The 26,266-nt window shown below is 43.7% G+C and overlaps 1 protein-coding gene across 1 annotated transcript in view; it reads right to left on the minus strand.

Annotated features, from left to right (window-relative positions):
• Positions 1-225: 225 nt before the first annotated feature.
• Positions 226-26,266, minus strand: part of LOC131271912 (tetraspanin-2A) — a 40,653-nt gene continuing 14,612 nt past the window's right edge. Inside the window, exons 2-5 of the mRNA XM_058273486.1 lie at positions 12,128-12,325; positions 1,877-2,053; positions 400-585; positions 226-319 (exon numbers count right to left, since the gene is read on the minus strand). Coding sequence (XP_058129469.1) covers positions 245-319; positions 400-585; positions 1,877-2,053; positions 12,128-12,325 — 636 coding nt within the window. The 3' untranslated portion in view covers positions 226-244. The remainder of the gene's footprint in view (positions 320-399; positions 586-1,876; positions 2,054-12,127; positions 12,326-26,266) is intronic.

The raw sequence follows: 26,266 nt of genomic DNA on the forward strand, positions 1-26,266 counted from the left end.
ATTGTTCAATTAAGCTCTAATGCGGAAACCTAAGTACGAAAAGGGTTGATATAAAATTACGTGCTAGCTCCTAAATACTGTTTGCTGTTGATAGAAGAAACAAAAAAATAAACGCTTTCCATGTCATAGCTCCATGCTCCACTGGTTCGTTGTTGTTTTTTACTGTCACTGGTCACTTGAAATTGGCACTTGGGGTTGCGTTTTTGCATGCAGAAGAAAATTCCACCTGATCCATCGATGACATTTAGCGCCTGTTCATGGCCTCCTCCTCGCGCTTCAACGCCTGGACCAGGACGATTCCCAGCACGCCATTGCAGGTCTGCGGTGTGGAAAAAAGAATCGTTCGAAAAGGTTAGCCCGATGAATGTTTAATACACTCCTCGACGATCGAGCACTTACATGAACGGCGGCCAGAATCATCGCCATAATGGCGGCCCACACCGACTTGTCCTCCAGGAACCAGGTCAGCTCGTTGACGCACCCGTTGAAGAACGCATTGCCACTGACGGTGTCACGGCACTCCAGGGGCAGCGGCTGGCGCATCACCATGTAGTCGTTCGGTCCGTCCGCACCGCAGCATCCAATCTGTGTGTGCGAACGCAGGATAAGGAACCAAAGAAGATAAAAAATATATTAGCTCTACTTAGTGATCGACAGCAAAATGTGTGTGTGGAAAGGGAGGAAAAACATGAGTGCCGTAGGCGAAAGAAATGAACCCAATTTCTGGCCAGTGTCCCTTCTTTTTTGCGTGCCCATTTCTCCACACACACACACACACATTCGGGCCGGCGCCGGAAGGGTCGGAGAAAAATCATCATTAGTGTGACGCACCCGGGAGTGTCCGAGTGAATGTCCGCTGTGGTTCTGACCCCCCCTGGGGAGGGAAAACCATTGCTGGACGGAACGCATTTGTGTCTTAATTATGCAGCCTCCCCATTGCCGGAGCGAATCATTTACGCAGAGGGTCGCCGAACGAAATGAAAGCAAACGAGTCCTTACTTTTGGAAATGAGAAAGTGAAATGAGATTGCTTTTGGCGATGGGGGAAAGGATACAAAAGGAACTCAATGCCGGGGACCTGCTGTGATTTGAAGTGAAAGGATACATAAACCACGAAGCAGGTTCTTTGATAAGAGAATAATGATTTCTTTTCGTATGCGGTCGCTGATGAAAATTGCTCGGAACATTCATTCGAAGATAAAAAGTGATGTGACGTTTCTTTTTGACAACAAATCCTTAGGCGCAACATGGTGTCATATTTTTCTGATACACGTGAAACATTGAGCTTAAATTTCATATAGACATGTTTGACTGGTTCGAATTCCGCTCGTTCAACGTTGCGCCCGAAGCTTTCGAATGTCCTCAATTTCAAGCGGAACGCTTGACGACCACAATAGTCGACATAATTGAGCGAAAGGGAAGCGTCAATGAAGGATGGCCACGGGAGCAGACGGGATCGGATTGATTGCCGATCGATCGAGCAGAGCGTGGACCGTTCCAGTGTGTTCCAAAACAAATATCCATTAAAGGCTCACATTTCGAAGCATTAATTCCAGCGTTTCCCGGAGGAGTTTGCTTCGGAAGCAAATTGCAGGAAACCCGGCAACGGGAATCGAGGGAAGAATGGTGTTTGATTTCAATAATGGATTAATGAACTGTGTCGTCCCCATTTGCACCAGAAACCGAAGCCCAACTTTCCCGACTCGTTTTTTTTTCTGGGGAACTTGGTGGGGAAAAGTGGAAACGATCGTCAATCATTGCCATTCCATCGGTTGGCAGTTTTGTTAGGACTTTCTTTTAGTTTGAATTTGTGTAACCATTTGTCAACGTGGGAATGGGGAGAAGTGGGAATTGAAAAACGAATCGAATACACTTACACTCTCCTGGATCAGCTTGAGGGCGGCCGACGAGTGCGGATGCTCGGAGGTGACGATGAAGCGGAGCATCGTCTCCCGAATCAGCGGCTGGATGCTGGAGTTCATCGTCGAGTAGTCCAACAGGATGGCCGAACCGATGACGGTTAGCAGGAACAGAAAGACCTGCGTACCGATGAACTGCAAAACAAAGAGGAAACATTTCGTTAACAGGATGCCGGAATGAGCGAAAAATGTGTTGAAACTTGAAATAAAGTAAAACCGAAAGATGTATGTCATTTGTGACGATTATGTAACGGGAAATAAATTATCGTTTCACGTCCTCGTCCTTTTGAAATAATTGCGCCGAATTAACAATTGAAGGCACACACAGTTTCCACAGAATTTCCACCACAGCATCAATTAACTTCACGTTCGACACAATCATCGAGGTAAGAACAAATTGAAGCCCTCATCACCGGTGCCTGTCAGGCGTTTGCAATAAGTCCGCTCGTCGGATTGATAGTCCTTTGCGCTCGGTTTCCACGAAACCATTGAAATGAAAAATTAATTACCCTCCGCTTATCAATTACGATCGAAGCCTTCCCATCGCTCGAAAACTCAACAATGTTGTCTCCTTTTACCAACGAGCGTGCGATTTGATGAAAATTGCACAATTACGAACCTGATTAAGCCATGTAACGGGGCCGATTATCTTGCCACTCTGGCAAACATCCGTTACCGCTGTCGCTGCAACCTTCGTCCGCACTTCTCCCGGTCGGATCATGTCGGTCGATTAAAATACAATCGTCCCATTCCGCTTCGATTGGGAAGTTGGGAACTGTTTTTTATTTCGTAGTGATTTTCTCATCGTGTTATGTTTTCATTCACATGAAGTGAGGAGCTTGGGTTTCAATTGTGGAAAGGATGTTGGAAATGAATTGTGTTAATTATATGATGAACGAGAGTGTTGATATATGTGGAAGTAATTGAAAGTGAATTATTTTTGTTAAAAATAAAAAATAGAGGAAAGGCTTAAAATTTTACCTTCCTCTTTTGTTACAAAGCTCATGACGTAAGATTTCGTATCTTGAATGATTAATGTACCTTTACAAAATACTTTTGAGTGTTTAAAAATCAAAAATACTTATAAAACATGAATCAAACATAAAGTGAACATTAAACAACATGGAACCTGCTTCTAGGTGTAATAAAACACACAAAAAGTGAATAATTGACTTCCCAATCAACCTCCTATTCACTTCCAATTTCATGCAAATAATGAGTAATTCAACAATTCCTGTTCATATTTCCCGGATTTGTATCGCGTGATTCTTAACCTATTTGATACCCTTTTGTGTGCCTGGTGCGTGAAAATAATGATTGTGCAAAGTGGTTGCAAGGTTCTAGACCTCAGTATCGTTATGAATAGGTTAGTGAACGTTGTGAATTTCACGAACGGGGGTCTTCACTAGGAAAAATGGGGCGCGAGCAGAGTTCTTGAGAAAAATGAAAATTCCACTCGAGCGGCGCAAACACTATAATCGAGCCCGAATAAAACCAACGCTGAATAGACTGATTGAACACACGCCTCAATGGACTATCGAGGCATTGAAGGGAGTGGACGAAATTACAGGTGCAGTCTGGGGATCGCAGCTGGGACTCGTGTGGAACAGTCGATAAAAAATTCAATCAACTACGGCCATTCAATATTTGCTTAGAGACCCGATGTTCGTGGCATGACGTGCAAGGGGTAGGAACGAAAGGGAAACAGAAAAAATATGTACACAGAAAAAAAGAAAAATATATACGTAAAAGCATTGACCACTCTTCGAGGCTTTTGCACGAAACGAAATGCAATTTAGCTCGCTTCGAGTCAATAGGTTTAGCGTAATCAACTAGGTCGGTTGTTATTTAGTGAATAGAAGAACCAACAAAAACCACCATTAGCTCGAATAATTTACAATGAAGTCAAGCACGTGGTTTACAAAGAATGCATTAAAAATAACCTATTCATGAGTTTCAGTTGTTGGTAGGTAAATATTTGTAATACTCAGTTAAGTGCATGAGATTAAAAACATAAACCGATAGGAGCATCGATTCATCACATCAGAATTGTATTATGGCATTATACACTTTGACTGATCTGTTTTGGTACTTTTCCCAATTCATATTTGATAGTTGCCTTTTTTTAGCAAGCAAGCAGATGAATTAGAGAAAACTTTTCATAACCAGTTTACCCTTATATAACATCATTTTTGTGCTGCTACAAAACATTTACATCTAATATTTCTTTCAGTTCCATCTCTTCAATCAAGCTTAACTTAATAATAAACTAAATTTAGCAAATGCCGTAGGTTGTCGGTTTGAATATCGTAGCAAGTTTCCATGCGCTCTATTTACCTTGAAAGACATTCAAAGGATCTTTCCGTTACGTTGGCTTCCGTTGTTGTCATGAACCGGAGAGCTTTGAAATCCAGGTGGGTTGGACTGGACGAAAAATGTAACCAAGCTCGAGCCAGAAACGATTGCAAATGAAGCAGCTTCCTTTGGCAGGAAGGGTAGTGATATTTCTATAAATTATGTTACTACATCAAAGCGCAACGTCCTTCTCACGGGGAAACCTTTGAGTGATCGATGGAAGGCAACGAGAAACCTCGAAGAAACGGTGCGCTTCAATACGTTTACCGTTTTGCAACGACGGGGGCTTTTCTTTATTGCTGGTTCATCATTATACAACGCTTCGGTTCGGTTTCGTAACTTGGCCAGCGATCCCCAGCAACCCAACGGTCGATGTCCTTGTCCTACTCCTATCTCCTATTGCTCCCTCTTTTTCTTTCCTAGTTGCTGGAAAAAGAGTCCTATGGTCCTTTGCCATCAAAGCGGAATTTCGGTCTCCTCACGAGTGACACAATTTGCTGAAGCTTTTCCTTGTGACGCTCGCCCACGTCGAGGTTCTGCTTAAGGAAGTTCACCTCGTCTCGGAGGATTTCAATAACTAAGGTAAGATGGCTGCCATTGGCAGGGCTGAGAGGACGTCGCTTGCAGCAATGAATAAGCAACGAGTCCTTCTGAAGCTAAGTTCCGTTCGAACCCGGTGGGGAAAGAAAAGTCACCGGCCTACCTACTTCCATTATCGGAGGCTTAGGAAAAAGCCTTCGGAGGTGTTGGTATGAGTGTGTGCGATGTAATATTCTATCAATTTCCTGCCCGGGTCTAAATTATTGACCATGAGGTGACGTTAGGCCAAGATGAAAGTGCATTCCGAAGAGTGTTTGCTCGAAGGAAAGTGGTTGTTATCATGTTGGAGAAAATAGGAGAGACTGTCTTGACCTTTCGGAACCACATGTTGCAGTCTTCAAGAGTATAAAGTGGGAAGATTCTACTACATGTTTCACATCAATACACGTTGTAGTGGTAAACTGGTAAATAATTGAATAATATATTCCATTTTAAGTGCTCAGATGCACATAAACATTACAACTCATGGAATGTATGAAGGGGAACAATTATTCTTCTTAGAAGGCCTGTCAAACGACACTGAATGTTCATTTTATTAAATTAAGTACAAACAACACCTATGTTCTAAATGATGTTTTATCATATTCTTTTCTATGATGTGTTAGTCCTGATAAACCTCTCCGCAAATCAACTGTATCATTTTCTAGCTTTCTAAACAGGGTGTGTATGAAAGCGATCAGCTCATCTATGGCTCTTATTTACCACTCCTTCTCACAAAGCAGTTTCTTCCCGGATCGGAACGGATTGAACCTGTGGCTCGTAAACGCAATCACCGTGCGGCAAATCTTTTCATTTCCGGCAGCCTTCAAACCACGTGGCAAGATGCTTTTCTCCCGAGTGGAAAGGACCGAAGGGTCAGCATTAACATGAAGGTTGTAGGAGAGTAGAGCCGCCCAAAGAATGGAAAAAAGAAACAAGAACTGTGACCAAGGCATTTCGATGATTGTTGCGATCCTTAGCTTCATTTCAGTGGTTAGTAATGTTGAGGAAAGGCAACGGAAAGAACCACCGGAGAAGGAGGATAAAAAGGTTTTCCACCGACTATCTCCATCGCCCAAGGCAATGCGACGAAAAACCCGTTGCGGTATCTGAGATGTGGACATTTTCCGGACGAACCGACCGTGGAAAGACACGATGATACCGATCCGAAAAGCGTGGAGAAACGTTTTGGTCGAGCCTCGAAACAAGTTGGAGTTGGAGTTGCCCGAAGGTCCGCTTTTTTTCTTCCCGGTGTTCATTTCTCCGCCGTTGTTCAATCCGTCTCAATCTTCCAGGGAACGATGAAGCCTACACGAGGCCATCGCGGTGGTAAGCGGAAACATTCTGCAAACCGAGTGGAAATTCTTCAGCCTCTCTAGTTGACATTCCGCCGGAGGGTTTCCCGTGTTTTTTTTTTTCCCGGCGCTTCCGAAGCTCGCGGTTTGCGGCCGAATTTCGGATAGGAAGCTGATCATGCCATCATCGGTCCGGCCGCCTTTCGGGCAGCAAATGAAAACGACATTGCCTTTTCCTCGTCCAGTCCTCGGGGGGGTTTTATTTTCTCCCACTTTTCTGATCTCTCTTCCATGTTGTCTCTGCCTTTTGCTCAACTGGTGTTCCCATCCCACGCCAGAAATGACCCAAGCGTGGTCAAGGCACAGGAAGAGGCGTCCTGATTCGCTGCTACTTGGTTGGTTCATTTTTCACTCTCTCCTGCTCTCGCCCTCTATCGTACGTCTCGTTTTCCTCCCCCCTCCCCTTGACTCGAACCGGATGTTATGAAAACCAATTTCCGTGATGTGATTGGAAATTTTTGCCATTTTTCATCATCGCGCCCGCACGCCACTCGGTCGTCGACCGATTTGTCGCCAGCCTGGTCGGCCTTCCCCTCCCGTCCTGTGTGTGTCCAATTTTCACTTGGGACGGTGTCATTTTATATTTTTTCGATTCAATCACGTCCCTTTTCTTCGATCTTAAACCGAACATTTTTATTCAGAGCGTCTATTGTCCCTGCTAAAGGAAAAGGATGCAAAATGACTCCAGTTTGATGGCGGGGACAAAGGAAGGGAGAGTATGTCCGTTCCAGGATCGGACTCGAATCGGTTGCACGATTTTCTTCTGCCTTTTCCACGTGTTTCCCGTGCAGGTTCATCGGTCAACCCGTCTGACAACTGCTCATTATTCATAAATCCATTTTGAAAAGTTAATTAATTAATCATCGTGCATCCAGACGTGACTGTTTGCTCGTACGTGACGGTGTTCCGTGTATTGGAGCTTCCCGAAACCAATACCATCCGGGCCAAATGGTGTTCAGACGGTTTCGAAACCCATCGACTAAGAAAAAGGAAAGTGTTCTCATCGAGTTGTTTATCAGTGACATGCTTTAAAATAGTTCTTCATATGATGTTCGTTTACATCGTTTTGTTGGATCAAAATGTATTCCACTATGAATTTTGATTTTTCCAGTATAAACAAGTACCCTTTTGTATTCCAACCTTTTAGTAAATTGCTTGTCCTTCGGAGAAATAGAAACCGTTGTATCATAGCACGCCCACTTGCACGAAAACCTCGTGTTAAACGTCTTCGTACCTTATGGTGATTTCGATTTGTTTTTCTTTCTCGATGTGAGTAGGCAATAACTTTCAAAGAATAGCAGAATTGCAAAGTTTGATATTGATAGAAAACGCTATGAGACACAATACGCTTTTTCTTGTTGCTCTTTTTAACAATTGTTTAAACACAAACCAATCTTGTGCTTTCATTTTGAAAAATTATTCACTTTTCCACTTTGCCAATGTCTTACAAGTTATACTATATTTTACTACTATTCTTTCTACCTTTCTTATAAATAATTTGTATTTTTTTTTTGTTTACTTGTCTTTGCTTTAAGACCAAAGTCTCCATTGAGTGAATCAATCAAATCTTATTAGCTTATACCAATAAAAATATATCTTTAAATTGAGTTGGCCAAGTTTTTCCTATCCTATTCTCTTTGTCGTTACAATTGTTGCTGGAAACCCAAACAAACATATGGTGGGAGGCCACAAAACTTATTTCATATTTATATTGAAACGAGCACCGTGATCCTTACAAGTATGCTCTTGAAAAGAGTGATCTTCTGAAAAGAATTGCACCGGAATCTGGGAGGAAGAGATCGGTGAAGCGATTTGAAATCCGATGGTTGCATTTGTCCACATGACAGTGGTCAATGGCAACAAAGAACAACTTGGTCTCCCTTAGCTTCAAGACTTTTGAGCAGAATTCCCATATATTCCCTCGGTTTGGGTTGGATCACATGCAAAATATTTCATGACCGACTGAAGACAGTTTGTTGTGTTCAATCATGGGTCGAATAATTCTATCACAATCTGCTGCCTTTTCCAAGCGGACGCTCCTCGTCGTGGGGTCCCGGCGGAAGGGGAAATCTCAAGTTAGACAGCTTGCTTTATCACCGGCTTCGAGGTAAAAGTCATTCCAAGTCCGGCCTGAACTTTGACCGGTTCCAAGAAACCAACCCAACGGCGGGTAACTAACCAAGCAAACAGGCAAACAAACGAGCCACGGTTGACCAGTTGGCCGGTCGGTGTAAATTGTCCAAACCACAGCAAACTATGTCTCTGCACAGGAAGAGGAGGGGGGTGCTTCAGGATGGGGGGAGAGTTATGATATAATCAGCATGTTTATAACCTTCCGACGGACACTCCGGGAGTCACCGCTGGGCAGCGCCTGTTATCCCCCGGTAAGTTTGACTTTCTTCGGTGGTGTTTATTTTCCCAGCGTTTATGCTTCACCGGTCGGTCGGTGGTTTGGCAACGGCGTCGGAGTTGAATCGGTGTCGGTTGCGTGCGGACACGGGTTCTTGGCGTGTGTTTGCACAGATGTTGCCCAAGGAGTTGCATACCGAGTGTTTCTGAGGAGTCAAAGCCCGTCACGAGATTTGAGGAGGGTCTTAAAGCAAGACGGATTATTAACGAACTTTGATGGTTTGAATTTAATCATTCGAATGAGGTACAAAACCTGCTTAAGCTTTCTCAAAGAGATTCTTGTTTTTATTTCAACATGAAAAATAACAAGACAAACCAAAAACACACGATTTCCACTTTAATTTAGATTATATTGCAAACAACGTTTGCAAAACAATCCAACGGTGGGTTCAGAAATATGGAGAAATTAATAAAACAACATCCATCGATTCACCAAAACCCAAGAAAAGCTCCAATCCACGGTAAGTGGTTCAAACAAATGGAACAACTCCCACCAGGATACCCGTTTTTCGGAAAGACGCTCGTCCCGATGAGAAAGTTTAAATTACTTTGGTCGAATGCATGCATGGGAAATACGGTGCAAATGCATGAGTGATGCTTTCCTTCGCATCGTACTCCTTACTTGCTCGATTGGTTGATGGAATTCTGCTGAGCATTTGTTGTGAGATATATGGATTGGAGGTAAAATCCTATCACTTTGCAACGCAAAATGGAATCGATGGTTTCGCAGAAAAGAGCATAAAAGAGGGCATCGAAACGTACCCCACATTTTTGCATAGTTGTTAGGTAAACATAGCATCTGCAGCATTTCAGTGTTGAGGATGATAGAAAACAAAAGCGAAAGCATCGATGCACTTATGGAAAGCTTACACAGCTTCTCTGTTACTGGAGTAAGAACCCTATCCTATGCAAAACTGATGCTAGCTTTATAGGATGCGCTGGCGGTCCTGGATCGATTGGTTTTGGAGAAAGTGGAGGTGAATCTCAATCTGATCCACAAAATATTCCAATGCTATTTGCTTATAGTTCTTAAACAAGCAATGCCTTAATTTGATCGTGCGTATTGATACTTCGACTGATTTGGAGGTGTTTCGTCATTTTAAAAAGAATTTTTAAATTCTGAACTGATTTCCCGTAATCTAATGAAATTTTTGAATGTATTTTACATTCTCGTCGCATCAGCAAACATTTGCAATTAATTTTCAACGTTAGCGGATATCGGATCGGATATCATTAGAATAGAGAATAGGATTAACGAAAAGGGAATTAGGAACTAAGTCAAATGAATTATAAAGTAACGCGAATGAACAATATTTGACAGATTAATAAACAGTAGCAAACTGGAGCTCAAAGTGTGAGGTTTTAATTGCACAGCAGGAAGACCATCCGAAAATACATACAGAGGTGTTTCGTCAATTTGAAAAGAACTTTTAAAAACTGAAGTGAAGGTTTTTTGCAAATGTATATGAAATTTTTAAATGCATTTTAAATTCTCGTCGCCTCAGCAAACATTTGCAATTAATTTTCAACGTTAGCGATCGTTTCACTCAGTTTAACTGCGGTATCGAACGATTTCACTTGCGGTGATAATGATTTCGATGTGCAGTGTTCTGGATTTTCCTCTCCAATAATTTTCTCGCTTTACCAAGCAGCACTGGCAAGCGTCATGGCAACCGAGCGGCGACACGAGTTTGTGCAGTCTATACGACGGCAAAGCGATGCAGAATGCAGCGGAACAAAAACATTTTCCAGCTCCACTAATGGCAAGGATGTTTTTCTCAACGCGGTGAATAAAAGGTGAAAGTAGAGCTCTTCCCAGCTAACGACAATTGCGTCACACTTTCGGTGAACCACCGGCAGTGAAAAATCAAAGAAAAATGTGAGAAACTCGGGGCAACCAAAGCGTCAAGAATATAAGCTTCTGCTCGGAAAAAAACACACAAACAAAACGGTTCATTATAGTTGCCGAGCCTTTGCCGGTGTTTTTCTCGCTCGTTTTCCGGGGAGAGATTCTGCAGCTTCAACCGTCGATGCTCGACCTCGACACTTCTCCCATTGGCGCACGGCGAAAGCAATTAAAGTTATGCGTTTGGTCGCGTTCTGGTTCGCGCCGTTACCTCCTGCAGTTAAGATTGTAATCTCCGCTGGCACAATTGCTCGCCGTCTGGGAAGGATCTTGTAGTGTGCAAAAAAGTGTGCTGCTGCTGCGCATAAAAAGAAGAAAGCCAACATCAAACCGGATGGAAATGAGGGGGGCCGGAAAAGCCGGGATGCGCAAGTGCCCGGCCATTATCATAACAAAACAGGGCGCCAAGGATTCCGCTCGCATCGGTTAGTTCGGTTGGATGATTATTGAAATTGGTTTCCCATCCGACGTCCGAACCCCAAAACTGTCAGCTGCAAAGCACTTCACGGAGGAGACAAACCCGGCCAGGGGTCGTTTCTGGTTGTCCGGCAAAGTCGGGGGGGGGGGGGGCGTTCGGGGTGAGGGTTTTTCTTTGTCTTAGCCAACAAAAGTATTTCCACAACTCATGGCAGGACTCGGACTCGCTCCTGCACCGAAGCGGAAACGGGACTTCCTACATTATTCATGCTTTAATTGACACCGAAGTGTCATGTTGTGTAAGTTATAATTTTTTTCCGGCCCTTTAAGACGCTGGGGAGCGAGGGGGGGGGGGGGGAATCATGGGAAGGAGAGCCAAGACAAACCTTCGAACAAAATGGGACGATAGTTTCGATCCGATGCCATCGGCCGGGGCCCTTGTTCCCAACCTCAGTGCACATGCTTGGGTCTCACAGTGGCATTACTTGCGCGGCATTTGTCCCCCCCCCCCCCTCGGGATGGGAAAACTTTCCTCTCACCACGAACCGACGTCAGAAAGTTCCACGAAAACCGCATCGCAACCGCATCCCGGAACCAATTCCGAAGCCCGTCAACCGCACGACTTAGCGCTTTTCCGGATTTGGAACCGACGGAGGAGGGAAAAACCCAGCAGATGACACCGGGAACCGGCCAATCAGCTGTCGGTGACGCAGTCGGTGACAGTTTGGCGTGGCGAGTTCCTCGCCGCTGGACTCCGTTGATTCATTATTCACCGCAGTCGAAGGCAAAAGACGCGTGGGCCGGCTTTCATTGGAGCTGTCAGTACCAGCGGCAACAGCGACGCTTGACGATTTGTTCTGTGGGTATGTGTGTGTGGGATTGTGTCGGAAAATTGTGCCTGTCACTAGGGAGTCTTTGTTTCCCGACGTTGGACGTCGAGTGGAAATAATTCAGTGCAGTTCGATTGTATGTCGCCTACAGAAATGAGCTGTTTTGAGAAAGTTTCTTACGGGTGGGAAATCTTTGTTTTTAATGCTTGTAGGAACTATTTTGCCACAAGTGTATGATGCAGCATCTATATTACAACATATTATAACAAATTCTTCGAAGATCGAAGATTATAATCGTTTTCAAATAAAAAATGAGAATAAATACTTAGAACAAATTAAAACAGAAGAGTGTACTTACCAGATACAGAGCGGAGGAGTGTTCCATCAGCGCGGAGCAGCAACCGAGGAAGGAGAAAATCATGACCAACGCACCGGCGGCGATCAGTATGTACACACCGATGTAGTACTCGTACACATTCAGGATGGCAATCCATTCGTCGAAGCCGGGCTCGGCACGGATGAAGATGGTGAACGCAAACAGACCGGCACCGACAATCTGAAATATTCGATCACAAGAAAAAATAATAAGAAAGAGAAAAGCGAAACCACACACCCAAATCGAATGATTGCTGTCGAGCAACGGAGAAGAAATGGGCAAGAGAAGTGTAAAATGGTTTGTAAGAAGCTTTTCCTAGCTCCGTTTGATACAAACCATACCGATACGGTTGGCAAAGCAAGGAAATAAGGAAGAAAACCTGGAAAACGGGAAACCCCCACGCAAGACATACCTTTTGCAAGCACAAGTGGAGCGAAGCAGTCGTAAAACGAATGATTACGTGTAACGGAGAGCAGGAAATCATTTGAATTTCACTGACCGAACCATGCGCTTCCGGTTTCTGCAATTTGCATCATTCAATAGCAGCACAAAAAAAAACCTTTCCTCTCACTGTTCGCCCCACGTTGCATTGTTTTATTGTAAAAAAATCCCTTCCCCACACACATACACACACTCACACGCTTGGCATGTACCATCGTGAACAACCAGGCGCCTCCATCATCGGGGTATTTTTTTCTCGTTTCGTTTCGAAAACCACCGGGCGCCTCCATTGGCAATCGGGCGAACCACAAGCAGGCAACCGTTAAACAACAATACGATTTATCTCCATGTCTTCCCACAATAAGCTATCGAGGTCGGGGGAAAATTCGTAGTGGTTTTCGGGAGATTGTATCGGTTTTTGGTCGATTTTTCCTTCGGAAACCTCGAAATTTGCACCCCCGGAACACTTGCCGGTGCAAGAAAAGCGAGAACATTATGTAAATCAGCATGAACTGTGCATTTGTGTGGCTCTTTTTTAAACAAATGATAGTTTCTATCCATAACAGTTTGCCGGTCGGTAGTTTTCCTTTTTCCTGCGTTTCACAGCCGTTTTTGTTGTTCGTTTTTTTTCCAAACGAAATACCCTCAAAGAAAGGCTACTTTCCTTTGTTTTGTTTTTTTTGTAACTGATGCACTGGTGTTTGCATTGCAGCTACGTACACGGCGGACAAATGGAAGCCCAGTGCGTCCCACGCCAGCGAAAGGACATTGCTTTTCAATATCCATTGACAGCGCTGGTGGGCGGTCCACTTGCGAGCGAACCACTTTGTTCGCAGGCCACAAGCTGCCATTCTGCATGCCGAGTGTTGAGTGTAATTCTCCATTTGCTTTTACCGAAGTGGTTCCGTTCGATGGTTCCGCCAAACGGCTATCAGTATGCTACTCGTTGCAATTTGTTTACAGCCAATGCATAAAATGGTCTTAAACGTGGAGAAAATGTGTTTGTAAGGTGGTGAGCAAGAATACAATATTTATTACCGCAGCTGGAACGTGCTCAAGTGTGATGCAATAAAAGCAGCTTTTTCGTTAGAATGTTACAAAGCCACGTAAAGAGTAAATAAAATGTTACTAAGCTAAAAGGTAATAACCAAACTATGTAACTTTGGATTGGAAAATTAATACATGATAAAATTTTGTTTTGTTTCTACCGGAAAAAAACTTATTAACGGTCCAAGTGAAACATTTTAATTAGAAAAAAGTTTCAAATAGCCAGAATTAATTTACCCACCTTTCCAAAATAAAAGTTAAATTAATTTTCACACACGATCTGGTTATTCATAACTAGAAATAAATTGAAAAACACCCTGCATGGTTTGAGCCACTTAAGCCTCCGGTATAAATACAACCCCACGATCGCGCGGTTGATTAAATTTAAATACGAAACCGATGCGAGTCACCTTCACTATGCAAAACTAACGTCGGCTGATGATTATCTGAAACCACTCCATCCACCTCACAAGCTCCATTTCCCGTTCTGCCGCCTTATCGACGTTCATTTCATTGATGGTGGGGAGGGAGGGTCGGATTACTCCGAAAGAAAATCAAACATCAGACCACACAAACTGGAGGGCCGTGCCGTTGGACCTCATTTCCTATGCATTGAAAAGGGAAAGTTTTGTGTCGAATTTTTAATCAACTTTTAAATTATCATTCTACCACTCAAAATCCAGACCCGAATGCCAGCTGAGACGCACGCAACCGGGGGAGGGTGTGGTTGTGGGACACAAAGAATGTGTTTGTGTGCTGAAGAACTTGATTCGCTGGTGATCCTGTCGGTACGTGTGTCCGTAGTAGATTGTGAGGATTTAACAAATGTTCACTGGTTTGCTGATAAACTTTTCTCACGCAGACGGCTTTCGGGGCCGGAAAACGGAGAAGAAAACTCGCCAAACGCAATCAGTCATAGCCGAGGCTCGGGTCCGTTCGGAAGCGGAATTTCCCTCGCTTCTCATTTACATTCATCGCACAGCGCGGCTTCGGGGGGAGGTTCGGTGTGATGCCGTCGGGATTCATCTGGCCCGTAATAACATCATCCGCTTTTCACGCTGTACATCAATGCCGACGGCATCACACACGTCCCCCGACCACGATGTGTGTCCTTTTCCAGTGGCGAGTCCTTTTTTCTTCCATTTCTTTATCCAACCGGCAGACGGATCCCCCCCAGTCCTTAATCCTTCGGGAGCTCAATTATTCGTATATTTATCTCTTCACTCGAGGCGAACGCAAGAAGCGCGGGATGAAGATGGAGATCTTTTGTGACCGCTAACGGTTTGGGAAAGTGCGGCGCGAGAGAACGCCAGGAGGAAGAGACCCACGAGGACCTCCAGGGCAACCGAAAGTCCACATGGAGACGCTGAACCCTTTCCAACACTCCGACACTCTCCGTTCCTTCATCGTGAAGCTTTTCCACTGGGAAAAAATAAGGCAAAATCGAGAAAGTGGCCTGAAAGGGAAAATGTAACGCTCGGATAATATAAATTTCACATCACACATTCTCACTCTACACCCCTCCCCCACTCCTCTCCGTCGCCTGTCTTGGGGGAATTGAAAGGAAACCCGGAGATGTTCAGCCCTTCAGGGTGACCAACGAATCGGCAGGACATCGGTCCATCGGTGACCCTCGGAGGGCTCGCCCTTTTTTTTCTCCCCATTCCCCGTCCGATGGGACAAAGATAACCTTCCCCACGGTGGTGGTGGAAATGGTGAAAAGTTATTTTATTTAATAGAACCGACGGGCGCCGAATCGGCCCCCTTCCCTTCAGCTTGGAAGCTTGGAAAAATGGCCCCAAGGAGTGTGGGACCAAATTTCACTAATAAATTCCAGACACATCACCATCACACCACACACACACACGCACACGATGTGAATGAGGATTTTTACGAAGGAAATTCCTCTCAACACGAGGTTATTGGTGTTCTATGTGTGTTTCCCTTTTTTTTTTACTGTGTGTGATTTGCTTTGTTTGGGGTATTCCATTATCCAGTTCAACTCCTTGCAGCTTTTTGGTGCGTGGTTGTGTGGAGGGAAAGGGAAGGGCGGTGGTTCAGGATGGTTTGACAAATGAATGGCATCTTTTCGGGGCAACTCGAAAGGAGCGAACGTCCATCGACATCAACTTCATCAGCATGTCGCGTGCTTCCGTGTTCCAACACTTGTCGAACGTAGGAAAATGTTTTCTTTGTATTCAGTTCGACTAACGCATACTCGTAACAATGAATGTTGTTGCATGGTTTGCATGTTTACAGTTGTTTATCAAGCGAGTTTTATATTTTAAAAGAGTGCTTTTTACCAGAACATTACAAAAATTGAAAGATATTCACTCCTTTGGTTATTTTAACATGATCAGAGTGTATTTTTCATTGTACTATTTTAATTTAAAAAGGTTCAAAATCCTTCCCATGCCATTATGATGATCCCTTTTAACATCACAATCAACTCCATTGGATGAAATGTAATCACCATTAGAAGAATATTTTCACTTCAAATCCCAAAAATGGAAATGAAGTTGGATACTACTTCACTACTTTGCTTTGTTTTTCACTTTACTTCCCCTTTTTCACGCTTCCCTCTCATCCCTCGGGCAACATTAGGCTTGGGAAACGAATGGAATCACGTCGGTAACGACGAACGGCTTAACCTATCAAGTCATCAAGATCGGGATCCATCCTTCGGGTTCCTCAAGGATCCGGAACCGGATAAGCTTCGGGGAAGAGCTGGCCTTGACAGGGTTCATCAGTTTCTGTGCTGATATGAAGCCATTTGAAGGGGAAAGGATCCTTCACCCTTGGAAAAGCGGAAACGGGAGGCTTGTCGGTGTCGACACTAACACGTCGTGTACGGGATGACCTTTAGCGTTTTGCATCGCCGTGGTCGAGGCTGTGTCCCCCCTTTCCCAACGAAGCCCTTTTCGGGTCCGGTTAGGTCCTTCTATTATTCATGCGATTGTCTCTAAAATCACGAAATGAGATTTATTTCCAAACAGACTTCGCTTTCACTCGTCCGCCCGTCCTTACTTTGGCTTGTTCAAACCCTTCAAGCATACGGTGACGTCCGGTGTCGAGCGGTAGTGAAATTGAAGCCCTTCATCCATCTGCCCCGTCCACACCCTGCGCCCACTCAATGACACTGGCAATCTGTCAGACAAACGAGCCAAACCTAGGAGGAGGCCAAGCCCATCGAAATTGCCCACCCAGCAATTTACCCTTCGCCATCGTCATTTCAGTTTTCGGTCGGTTGAATTATTAACATTGCTTTGCCATGCAAACCGAGCCAGCGAGAGGTAGAGACGGTGGCAAGGATGCGGATATTCCTTCCAACTTTGACTGGATTATCAAGCAAGTGAATTCATTTCATTCTCCAGTGATGGGATCGACGCTTTTTGCCCTGCCATCGCTCTGCTCTTGCTCGGTCTTTTGGGAAGCGCGGGAACAAAGGAATGCATTCGCCTGGGAAAATCATTATGATCGGCCGTATTTGCTCAGTGTGAAGATTTGGTCAAATTTATGCAAACATTAGCATTGCGCCAGCAGATGATTCAGCTTGAGATCCATCGGTGGATGCGTTCAATGGTTTCAATATCTGCGGGGATGTTTGAAGTATTCATAAAATGGCATTTTACATTTCGAAGGGAGCTGTTTTCATAAAGTTATTACTTTCATATAGTAGTTATATCTTTGTAAACATTTTTTAACCGTATTAGTTCATTTCTTTAGAACGATAACTTTTCCAGAATTTATTACACCAATTGGTTTTTAAATAGTTTCCAAAAATATACTTTTGTATTTAACACGTTCCGTACCAAGCGTTTTAGCACAATTTTTAGTACAATTTTTCAAATTACAATTTGTTCATAATATTTGTTAAACCGATTGTTTTCGAAGGCCAAGCAAAAACTTAGCTTCCCAAAAATTTATATAAAATATTACAATAATTTTTATGTTGCATTTTCATTTATTTATGGGTCAAAAACATATTTGTACTAAAACTGCTGTCACCCATATTTGGGTGACGCGGTACGGAACGTATTAATATAGCGTTTTACTATTCAAATAAACTAGACATTAATAGAATTTTTGGTGTGATAATGTAAGTCATCGTGTTAAAAGAACTACATGCGATGCTTTTCCTTTTATGTTTTCGTTCTCCTGGGGAAGATCGATTTAATGTGGATTATTATATTAGTTACATATTAACAAACGCGTGTTTCATGTTGTAATAAAAGAACATTAAGTTTTTACAACTGTTCATCGGTCACCCAGATAAACTGGATTATTCAGATTTCGTGGATGGAAAATTTTAAAACCATTTTTAACGGAGATAAACATTTTACGGTAAGCGTAACTCCACCAAAGTTTGTCCAACCGCGGTCGTCCGTCATCATCATTCGGAATGAAAAATTAAATCATTTTCCTGGTGCTAGTGGTTTCCGGACACCCACCCCCTTCCTTCCAGCCTCCTTTCCGAGGGGATGAAAAACCATTCCCAAACCAAACGAACCGTTTTAGTGTCACTTAGTGGTCAGTTTGTGATAACGCAAGTGTGTTGCATTGCTTCCGACCGATGGTCAGGCAGTGAGGCAAAACAAAAAACAAAAAAACCAACCTCCATCCGATGGGCGGCACAATGAAATTCGATTAAAATTTTATTACTTTTTCGATCATCCAAAGAACCCCGCACCCCGGGGGAGATGGGATGCCGACGAGTGAGGGGGGTGTTATTTTCTCCCAGCCTTTTTCCGTTCATCATCGCGGGCCTGCTGATGCAACCGTTCGGCAAGCTGTCACCCACCGGACGTCGGCGTGCAATTCGTGTGGGCGACATTCCGCGACGAAGCATTTTCACCATTTTCCACAACCAATCCGTCCACCGTGCCCAGGCCGCCGTTTTTGGTCTGCATTTTATTGCAATCGGTTTCCGATGTCATATTGTAGCTCATAAATAACATTTTTCGGACCGTTCGAGCCAGCGACCGTTTCGCGCCGGGCTTGCGGTTGGCGATTTGGTTGTTGTTGCCAGCATTTCGATGTCTTTTTTTTCCCGAGCGCCACAATCTGACCACTGTCGGCACGATTACTGTTAAGCCGCGCCGATGCGGAAAGGCATAGGCCGAGCCAGCAGGCGAAAATCAAACCTCCCCCGTCCGGCGGAAACGGCTCAACAGGGCTTCGACCTCAACAAGTCACTGCACGGAAATCCGAATCCGGTGGAAAATAAAATTGCTTCCTCCAGGGCCGACCGCAACCCGGTACGGGTTTGCAAATTTGCAACGGGAACCAAAAAAGAAAAAAAAACGAAACACACACACGAAAAGGAGTGGTCGGGTAAGAGTGTGTAAAATTGTTTACGTATCACTTATACCAGCTCGTGGCAAATATTGAAAATTTCCCACCACCACCACCACCGAATGAAATATGTTACCGAAGGGTAAAGAAGGAGACCACCGAGGAACATCACATTTTCCATCCATCCCGGGCCGAAGTTCATCGAATAAAGTACGGAAATGATTGAGAAATGGTTGAGTCGGCGCGCGGGTTCGGTTTCGGGACCGTCCATCCTCGTCCATCCCCATCCATCGGGGAACGGGGAAATAAAAATTATTGATCCCTGCCCACCGACCAAAATACAGGAGAGAGAAAAAAACGAGGGAAAAAAACGTGGCTCGGAAAATGCGAACGGGCGGCAAAGTTCACCGTCCTAGCAATATTGATAAATGCTTGATGGGGTTTGCTTTTTGCAATGGCGCCTATAAATCATTCATCTGCACTCTGCGAAGCGTCAGTCCTTTCGCAGCCGACCCCATCCTGTTGGACACGAACCTTGGAGGAATGGGGAAAAGGGTTTTCCCGTATCAGCTTCATAAAATAAAAACTGACATCATCGGCCTCAACAGGGATGAGGTAGTATATCCGATAGTTCCTTCTCGGAAAAGGGTAGGTAATAATATAAAAAACACACTCTTACACACACATATATACACACTTTCAATGGAGATACTTTTTCCTCAATAATCTTAAGATCCAGTTTTGCTGAAACCCATTACTCGTCGAAAGGGACGAGACCTCTGAATAAGTGCGTTACCCCTTCTTTGATTAGAGAACTGAAGTTCGTTTTCCAATGCGTAATGGTATCGTGACTAATGGTTCCCCCCACACACTCACATACGTTAGAGATAGATGTTTGCATTACATTAATTGCGTGCTTTATCATTTTTCTTAGTCGGTTATAAATTTAAAATGGTTGAAACAGTGCTCGATCAAGACACACTCGAGTTTTCTCTTATGTGAAGTGATCGTATTTATGAAGTCATAATTTTACCCTAACCTGAATATCTGTAGAAAAATATCAACAAGCGAAAAACCGGGCCCGGAGCAAAGTGGAACTCAACGGGCAATAAAAAAGACACACACACTTTACAAACTTCACCAAAGTGCGATTATTCACGCTTTTCGGTGCAAATAATCCTAGGGGCAAATCGTTGTTTCTGTCCTGCTTGCCTCGAGTCCTCGTAATCTCCGATCACAGTTGGGTGTCGTCGTCGTCATGAAGTACGATAGTTATGCTTTATGCCGCACGATAAAGTGCACAACTTTCCAATGCTCCCATCCCCCCCACCTCGACGATGGTGATCGTAAAGTCAATTGCGATGATTGATATCGGTTTTTGTGTGCGCTACGACTGTGGAACAAATGTGAGCAGTAAATAATCTGGTACGAGCATTTGTTTGGTGCTTAGTTTTTATTGGTTAAACTTGCGCTTTGTGTTGTGGATAGTCTACTGAGTACTGTGTGTTTTGTATATAACCTTAGCATGAACTAGGACAGGTAAAATTTCATGTTTATTGGTTTTACAAATTAAAACACAGTAAAAAGACTTACTTTTATTCTTGAAGTATTTACTTTAACATAAGAAATTACAATGTATAAAATAACAAATCTTTTTTGTGCTTTTGCTTTTTTTGTGTTTCCCAAACCACTGGACCATAACCAATGGAACACTCATTTTATGAATCAGGGTTTAAATTTGATACAACAACTACTATGCTTTAAGCATCAAAATACAGTCACGATCTCGCATAAACTACAAAACCCTCCAAGCGATGAAAGCTTGCAAATTGTTCGTTCATTTTCCCATCATCGTTCCGGGTGGTGGAAAAAAGAGACTGAACTTACATTTCTCAACCAATAGTCCTTCCCTTCGAGGCCACCACCAACCGCCGAACATTTCGTGACAACACCACCAACCCAGTTAGGGTGATGAAATATTCAGGACGAGTGTTGTAAAACTCAACAAGTTATGGTTTTGCATGCTGACAGGCTTGGGAGAGGCAAAGTCGAGCCGGGTGAGGGGGGTAAAAAAAAGCTAATTTCATTTGCAGCCGCGAAACACTCCGAGCGGCCAGAAGCAATCGTAAAGTAAAACATCGGTAGATGATTAAAATGTTGGAAATATTATGCCTAACGACGACCGAAGGACGGTTTTGCTCCCGGTGGCATTATGCTGTCTACGGGGTTTTTTGTTTTTCCTTTCCGTGTTTAGTTTGTGGTTATTAAAGAAGACTTTTGGGAGACGGAGAAAAGAACACATGAAGCTGGTTTGGGTGTCCCTTGGGGAACCTCAAATTAGAGGGTATCGTTCCTTGAAAAAGAAGCAAGGTTAAATAAAACAACATGCATAAGCTCCCCAGTCCTAAGCATACTTCTTTTTTTCCACCGTGGTCGCTTGTCGTGATAATAAAAACATCCCTTCGGTGGGTGGTGGGCAAAATGAAGCCATAAAACACGAAACCTAATTGCGACCGTCGAGTTTCGGTGAAGGTGTCATCATGTATGATGACGTGGCGAGAAGTTAGAAGCCGTCGGGCACGAACTCCCCGTTTTCCGAACCGTTTCTCGTTTTTTCCTCCATCCGACCTCCAGCTGGAACGTTTGAACCGGTTGCATAAATTAGCCGAAAAGAAGTGATAAAAAAGGACATCCAAGCAAAAACCAGGAAGACAAAAACAACGCTGCCACCCACCCACACGTGGGTTTTCGTGCCCAATGCCTTGCCGCTGTAAATTACCTCCTAACTACCGACCATTAGTTTGGGTTCGTTAAATTGTGTCGGAGTTCTTTCGCTGGAGGAAGGATTCATGGTGTTTTCTCGCTCCGGTTTTGTTTTCTTTCTTCCGGCAACTGGTATATCCGTTCCATATGGTCAAAAAACGGCAATATTTTTAACCATCCTTGTCCAGCATAGGGATCGTTTCGGTGTGTTTGTCTCGTTGGCCGGAGCTCGCCGGACATATATCATGTAAACAGGGTGGAAATTGAATCTCGCTAATAGACGTAACGACTTTTGAAAGCAAAAACAACTGAAGATCAAATGTAAAAACGGTTGAATGTACAGCACGTTGTGATGAATGGAAAATGGTTCGCGAAGCCTACAAGAACCTACAACGGACAAACGCTTTTCTTTGTCGTGGTTAAGCGAAACATTTTACCATCCAACGAGTGTACAACGAGTGAACTGTGGTCGATCGAAATAGACGAATAAATCAACTTTATCTAGGTATTCTTTTGTAAACCAATTCAGAATGCGACAACATTCCCACATCCAACAAATTTTCTCTGGTTTGGATGATCCAATAAAAATCGAATAGAAACTCTATAGTACCAACATTTGGAACAGGAGGTAAAAGTTTGTAGAAAGGTTAAAAAAGCAATAAAAAACAATTAAAATCTTCGCTCTTTGCGTAAGCATTTCCATTTTTTGTTTGACTACGCAATACTTTGCAATCAACACTCATCATTCGAAGTCTTTTTAACTGTTATTGCATAACACGCTGGATTTCTACTGGGTTTGATTTATTGGAATTGCTTCGATTGTAACGACACACGTGTGGAATCTGGAAATCTAGGGAAGAGAGCCCTTTTATGATATTTTGGCTACAAGGAGACAAAGGGATACAATGTTTGTCCCATATCAATAAATCAATCGAAAGATCAAGCAAGCAGGTCCCGTAGTCTTCAAAACAGAAAACCATAAATCAAAAAGTGTCAGATTGCAAAACAGAAACCGCTTGGTTGAAAAAAGAATAGAATGATGTAAGATCTGTAAAAAATGTTATACCATTTTAGGCTATTTTTATCACAAAATTGATTACGAACAATCAAATTGAGTTTGCTTTAAGAAAACAACAGTTAAAATATAAACAATGTAACACAATAAGCTAGTTCGAAAACATCGTGCCAATTGAGTAAAGTAAGATTAAGAGTAAAGTGATTCAAGGCTAGAAAAGACCTGATTCCAATTTTATTCCGCTTAATTAATGCAAGCAAGCGACTATTAAATTCAGTTGAACCCGTTTTAACATGAAGCGGTTCTCGTTTCTTACACCCAGGAAAATGGAAAATTCAAAATTGTCTCCAAATGGAAATCATTATCCCGCTTGCGCTTAACCCACCCCCCAAACCCTTCAAAGAATGTCGCGAGTCAGCAGAGTCGGAGTAAAACTATCATTAAAACGAAGAGCCAAAATAATGGAGTTCAAGTTAGTAAAATTTAACGAGACTTTATAATTGGTGTCCGTCTCCCGTCGTCCCCGTTCGTGGCCTAGATATGGACCAAGAAAGCTGTAAGTCCGGCGGTGCTCGGAAGCCACTCAATCGTTTGTTTGAGGATCGTTTTATATCCACATCTACGGGGCTATTTTAAATAGGTCCGAGATTGGATCGTCCCGACCAAACGACTGGCGACTTCGTACCGGCTTATAACCCGTCCGCCAAAGGAAACACTTTTTCGGTTTTCTTCTAGAACACTTCTGACTTCCGTCCGCTTCGTACCTCCGCGCTATGACGTTCGTCGGAAGTGACAAGCAAGAAGCACACTCAGCAAATTAGCTGACCAATGATGGACGGAAGAATGAGAGGGAAAAAAAAAACTCCCGGAAACGAAAATACAGTCATAAAGGGAAATCTCAACCCTTTCCTCCCCGGGGGTTTTTCCACTCCGGGCGCACCAAAGGTGGGAGCCAGTATCACCCACAAATGAGACGGACATAAAAGTTAACCGGCGGAACAACATACCGCAAACCGTTACAGTTTAGTGTTCAGCTTCGGTGAAGTGTCCCCGGAAGTTGTAGGGAGTTTCTATTTTTTTTTATCCGCCCAGCAAGAAATTTCCATTCTCGCTGGTAAAGCAGGTGGAAGTTACAATGGTGGAATATAATGGTTTTCTTCACCCACCCGGCGTATTATCTCTATGCGGGCGCGAAAGGAAAATGACGGTGGCCGAAAGGGGTTTGATTGAGTCGGGTGGGGGGAGGTTGAAGGGCTTTCTGTGTATTTTCCCCCGAATCGTTACCATTATCCTTCCATTTTTCCCCAACCCATCGAGGCGGCCAGCCCAGGACGGGCGGAACGTGCGCACGCGTTTTGTCTCCGCCGGTGGCATTAATTAACGTTTTCCAGCGGGACTTTAGTCCCGAAGTGAATGTTGCTTCCGGTCCCATTTTCCAGCCGGTGACGGACCCCCGGCCGGCGGACGCGCTGAAATGATGTTTTCATTTTGCCCGACGTCGCCTTCGTAATTAGCGCGCCCTCAAGGACGGACCTCCGATCGGGCGTGGGGGTGGGGGGAGCCCAGTTCGGGAAAGGGTGGGAAAATCAAAATGTATTCAATGGGTTCGCTTGGCTTGGACACTTCCACAGAATGGAAGAAAAAAGAGCTGATACAGCACGCGGAGGGGTTTTGTCCGCCCGGTGAAAAATCAGTCGAGGCTCATTAAAAGTAGTGGGAAAGCTTTCGTGCCCGGACACCGGACCAGGAAGGAGTTTTCCCACGGTTTGTGGAAGCTGATTTTCACTAAATGTGGAATGAATGTTTTTAATTATACAAGCGAAAGAGATTTTTAAAGGAATAAAGCAGATGAAAAATTTAAATAAATCGTTCCCGACAGATTGAGTAAATTAATCACATTGTACTAATTTGTACTAAATCATAATATTTTATCGCTCGGTTCTCATTTGAAAATATATCTGAGTTCGATCGAAAAAGAGGAGTAGTCATAATTTTGGATTTATAAAAAGAAAGATTGGGCAGGTTTGAGCAAATCTGTTCAAAGTGTGAAACTAATAAGTGAGGCTTAATGAAGAAATAAGGAAATAAGAAAAATCTTACATCTTTTCAATCATAAATAGTATATTATTGAACATTTTCAGTATGATTTGAAAATTGGCAACACTTTGCAGACTTTCGTAAATGCTCGTAAGTAACTTAAACAGTAAAGCACCAAACACACACACAAAGATTGATGCCTCCACAGAAGGAAATGAAGCAAGATTAATGCACGCACACGCCGTTTGACTGTAGCTCCAGCCCACATCTTTGACAACCGAATCGATCTGGCGAGGAAACCTTGCCCACGTCGCCGCTACGACACCAAACATTATTGCCATCGCGTGGTTTTGGGATGAACGTGCCCGTTTTCCATCCGGCAACCTGTCAGAGAATGCCACGAAATGGGTCCGAGGAGACAAATATCTGCACGCAAATGGGCTAAAGGTGGCCCACCCGGTGGAGGTTGGTTTCCAGTGGGCACGTGTAACAAATGGATCGTCGGGTCTTGGAGTGTGTGTGACCGCAGCCGCAAATCGGCAAAGCGAGAGGGACCGAACGAGCCTACTCTACTATGTGAACCAGCTCGACTGCGGTTCCTCTGTAATGAATGTCTGCTTTGTTCTAAGCGTGTCCATTCCGACGCGTGTGTTTTCATCTCGTGGATCAATGTGAACTCCACTTGTCAGTGTCAAAGGGATGCATCCTGTTCCAGATATAGATCGGGCCGGAAATTGAGTCGACCGATGGGCTCGGCTAAGCTTTGAAACAGCATTCCAGGAGAGAAAGATAGAGCCAGAATGTGATGGAGATCTATTACTTGTGGGAAATCGACAAGTATCCTTTCGTGATCGGTTAACACGTTCAAGTACCAAATGAGCGAAGTATACGGGAGCTTCCGGTTTTGCGACAGCTATTTCGATGACCAGAATTTCCAGTCCTCCTTAGTTCCTCGATTCCAAAGGAAGTCCAGTCCTCTTCCATGATCCTAGTTCCTTAGTTCCGATATTCACAAGGATCTTCAAGAGACTTGACGATAAGAGCGGATAAAAGGTATCGTGTCCGTATTGAGTGTCTCAACTCATTGATACAATCCTTGTGGTTTTCTCTTTTATTATTAATTTATTCTTTTAGCTTATCTATTATGAGCATTTCAAGGAGATTTCAAGAAGAGTCTAACTTTAAACACAGCCTTTAAAGTACCTTTACACATTGCTTGGCTCTAAGCACGTTTCTGATACGGTAAGTATCAATAAATACACGTCACGTGCGTCGCATTTGTAACGGTTTACATAAAGTCGAAATTGAAATAAATTTAATCCCCCGCAAAAAGTGCGCGAGCCACATGATTTGCCAATAAGTATCTTCATTTGTGCGGCCTGATCGATCATACACCACCGCGAAGCGCCTTACCCCGGACTTCTTCTGCGGTGACTAATGCTGTTTGCTTTCGCAAGCGTATCGTGAGTCATAAACAACGAAATGAGATCTGGGCGGAAGCGGAGCCGATTTGCAATAAAAGA

Source organism: Anopheles coustani, chromosome 3 (assembly GCF_943734705.1).
Source record: "Anopheles coustani chromosome 3, idAnoCousDA_361_x.2, whole genome shotgun sequence".
Lineage (NCBI taxonomy): Eukaryota > Metazoa > Arthropoda > Insecta > Diptera > Culicidae > Anopheles > Anopheles coustani.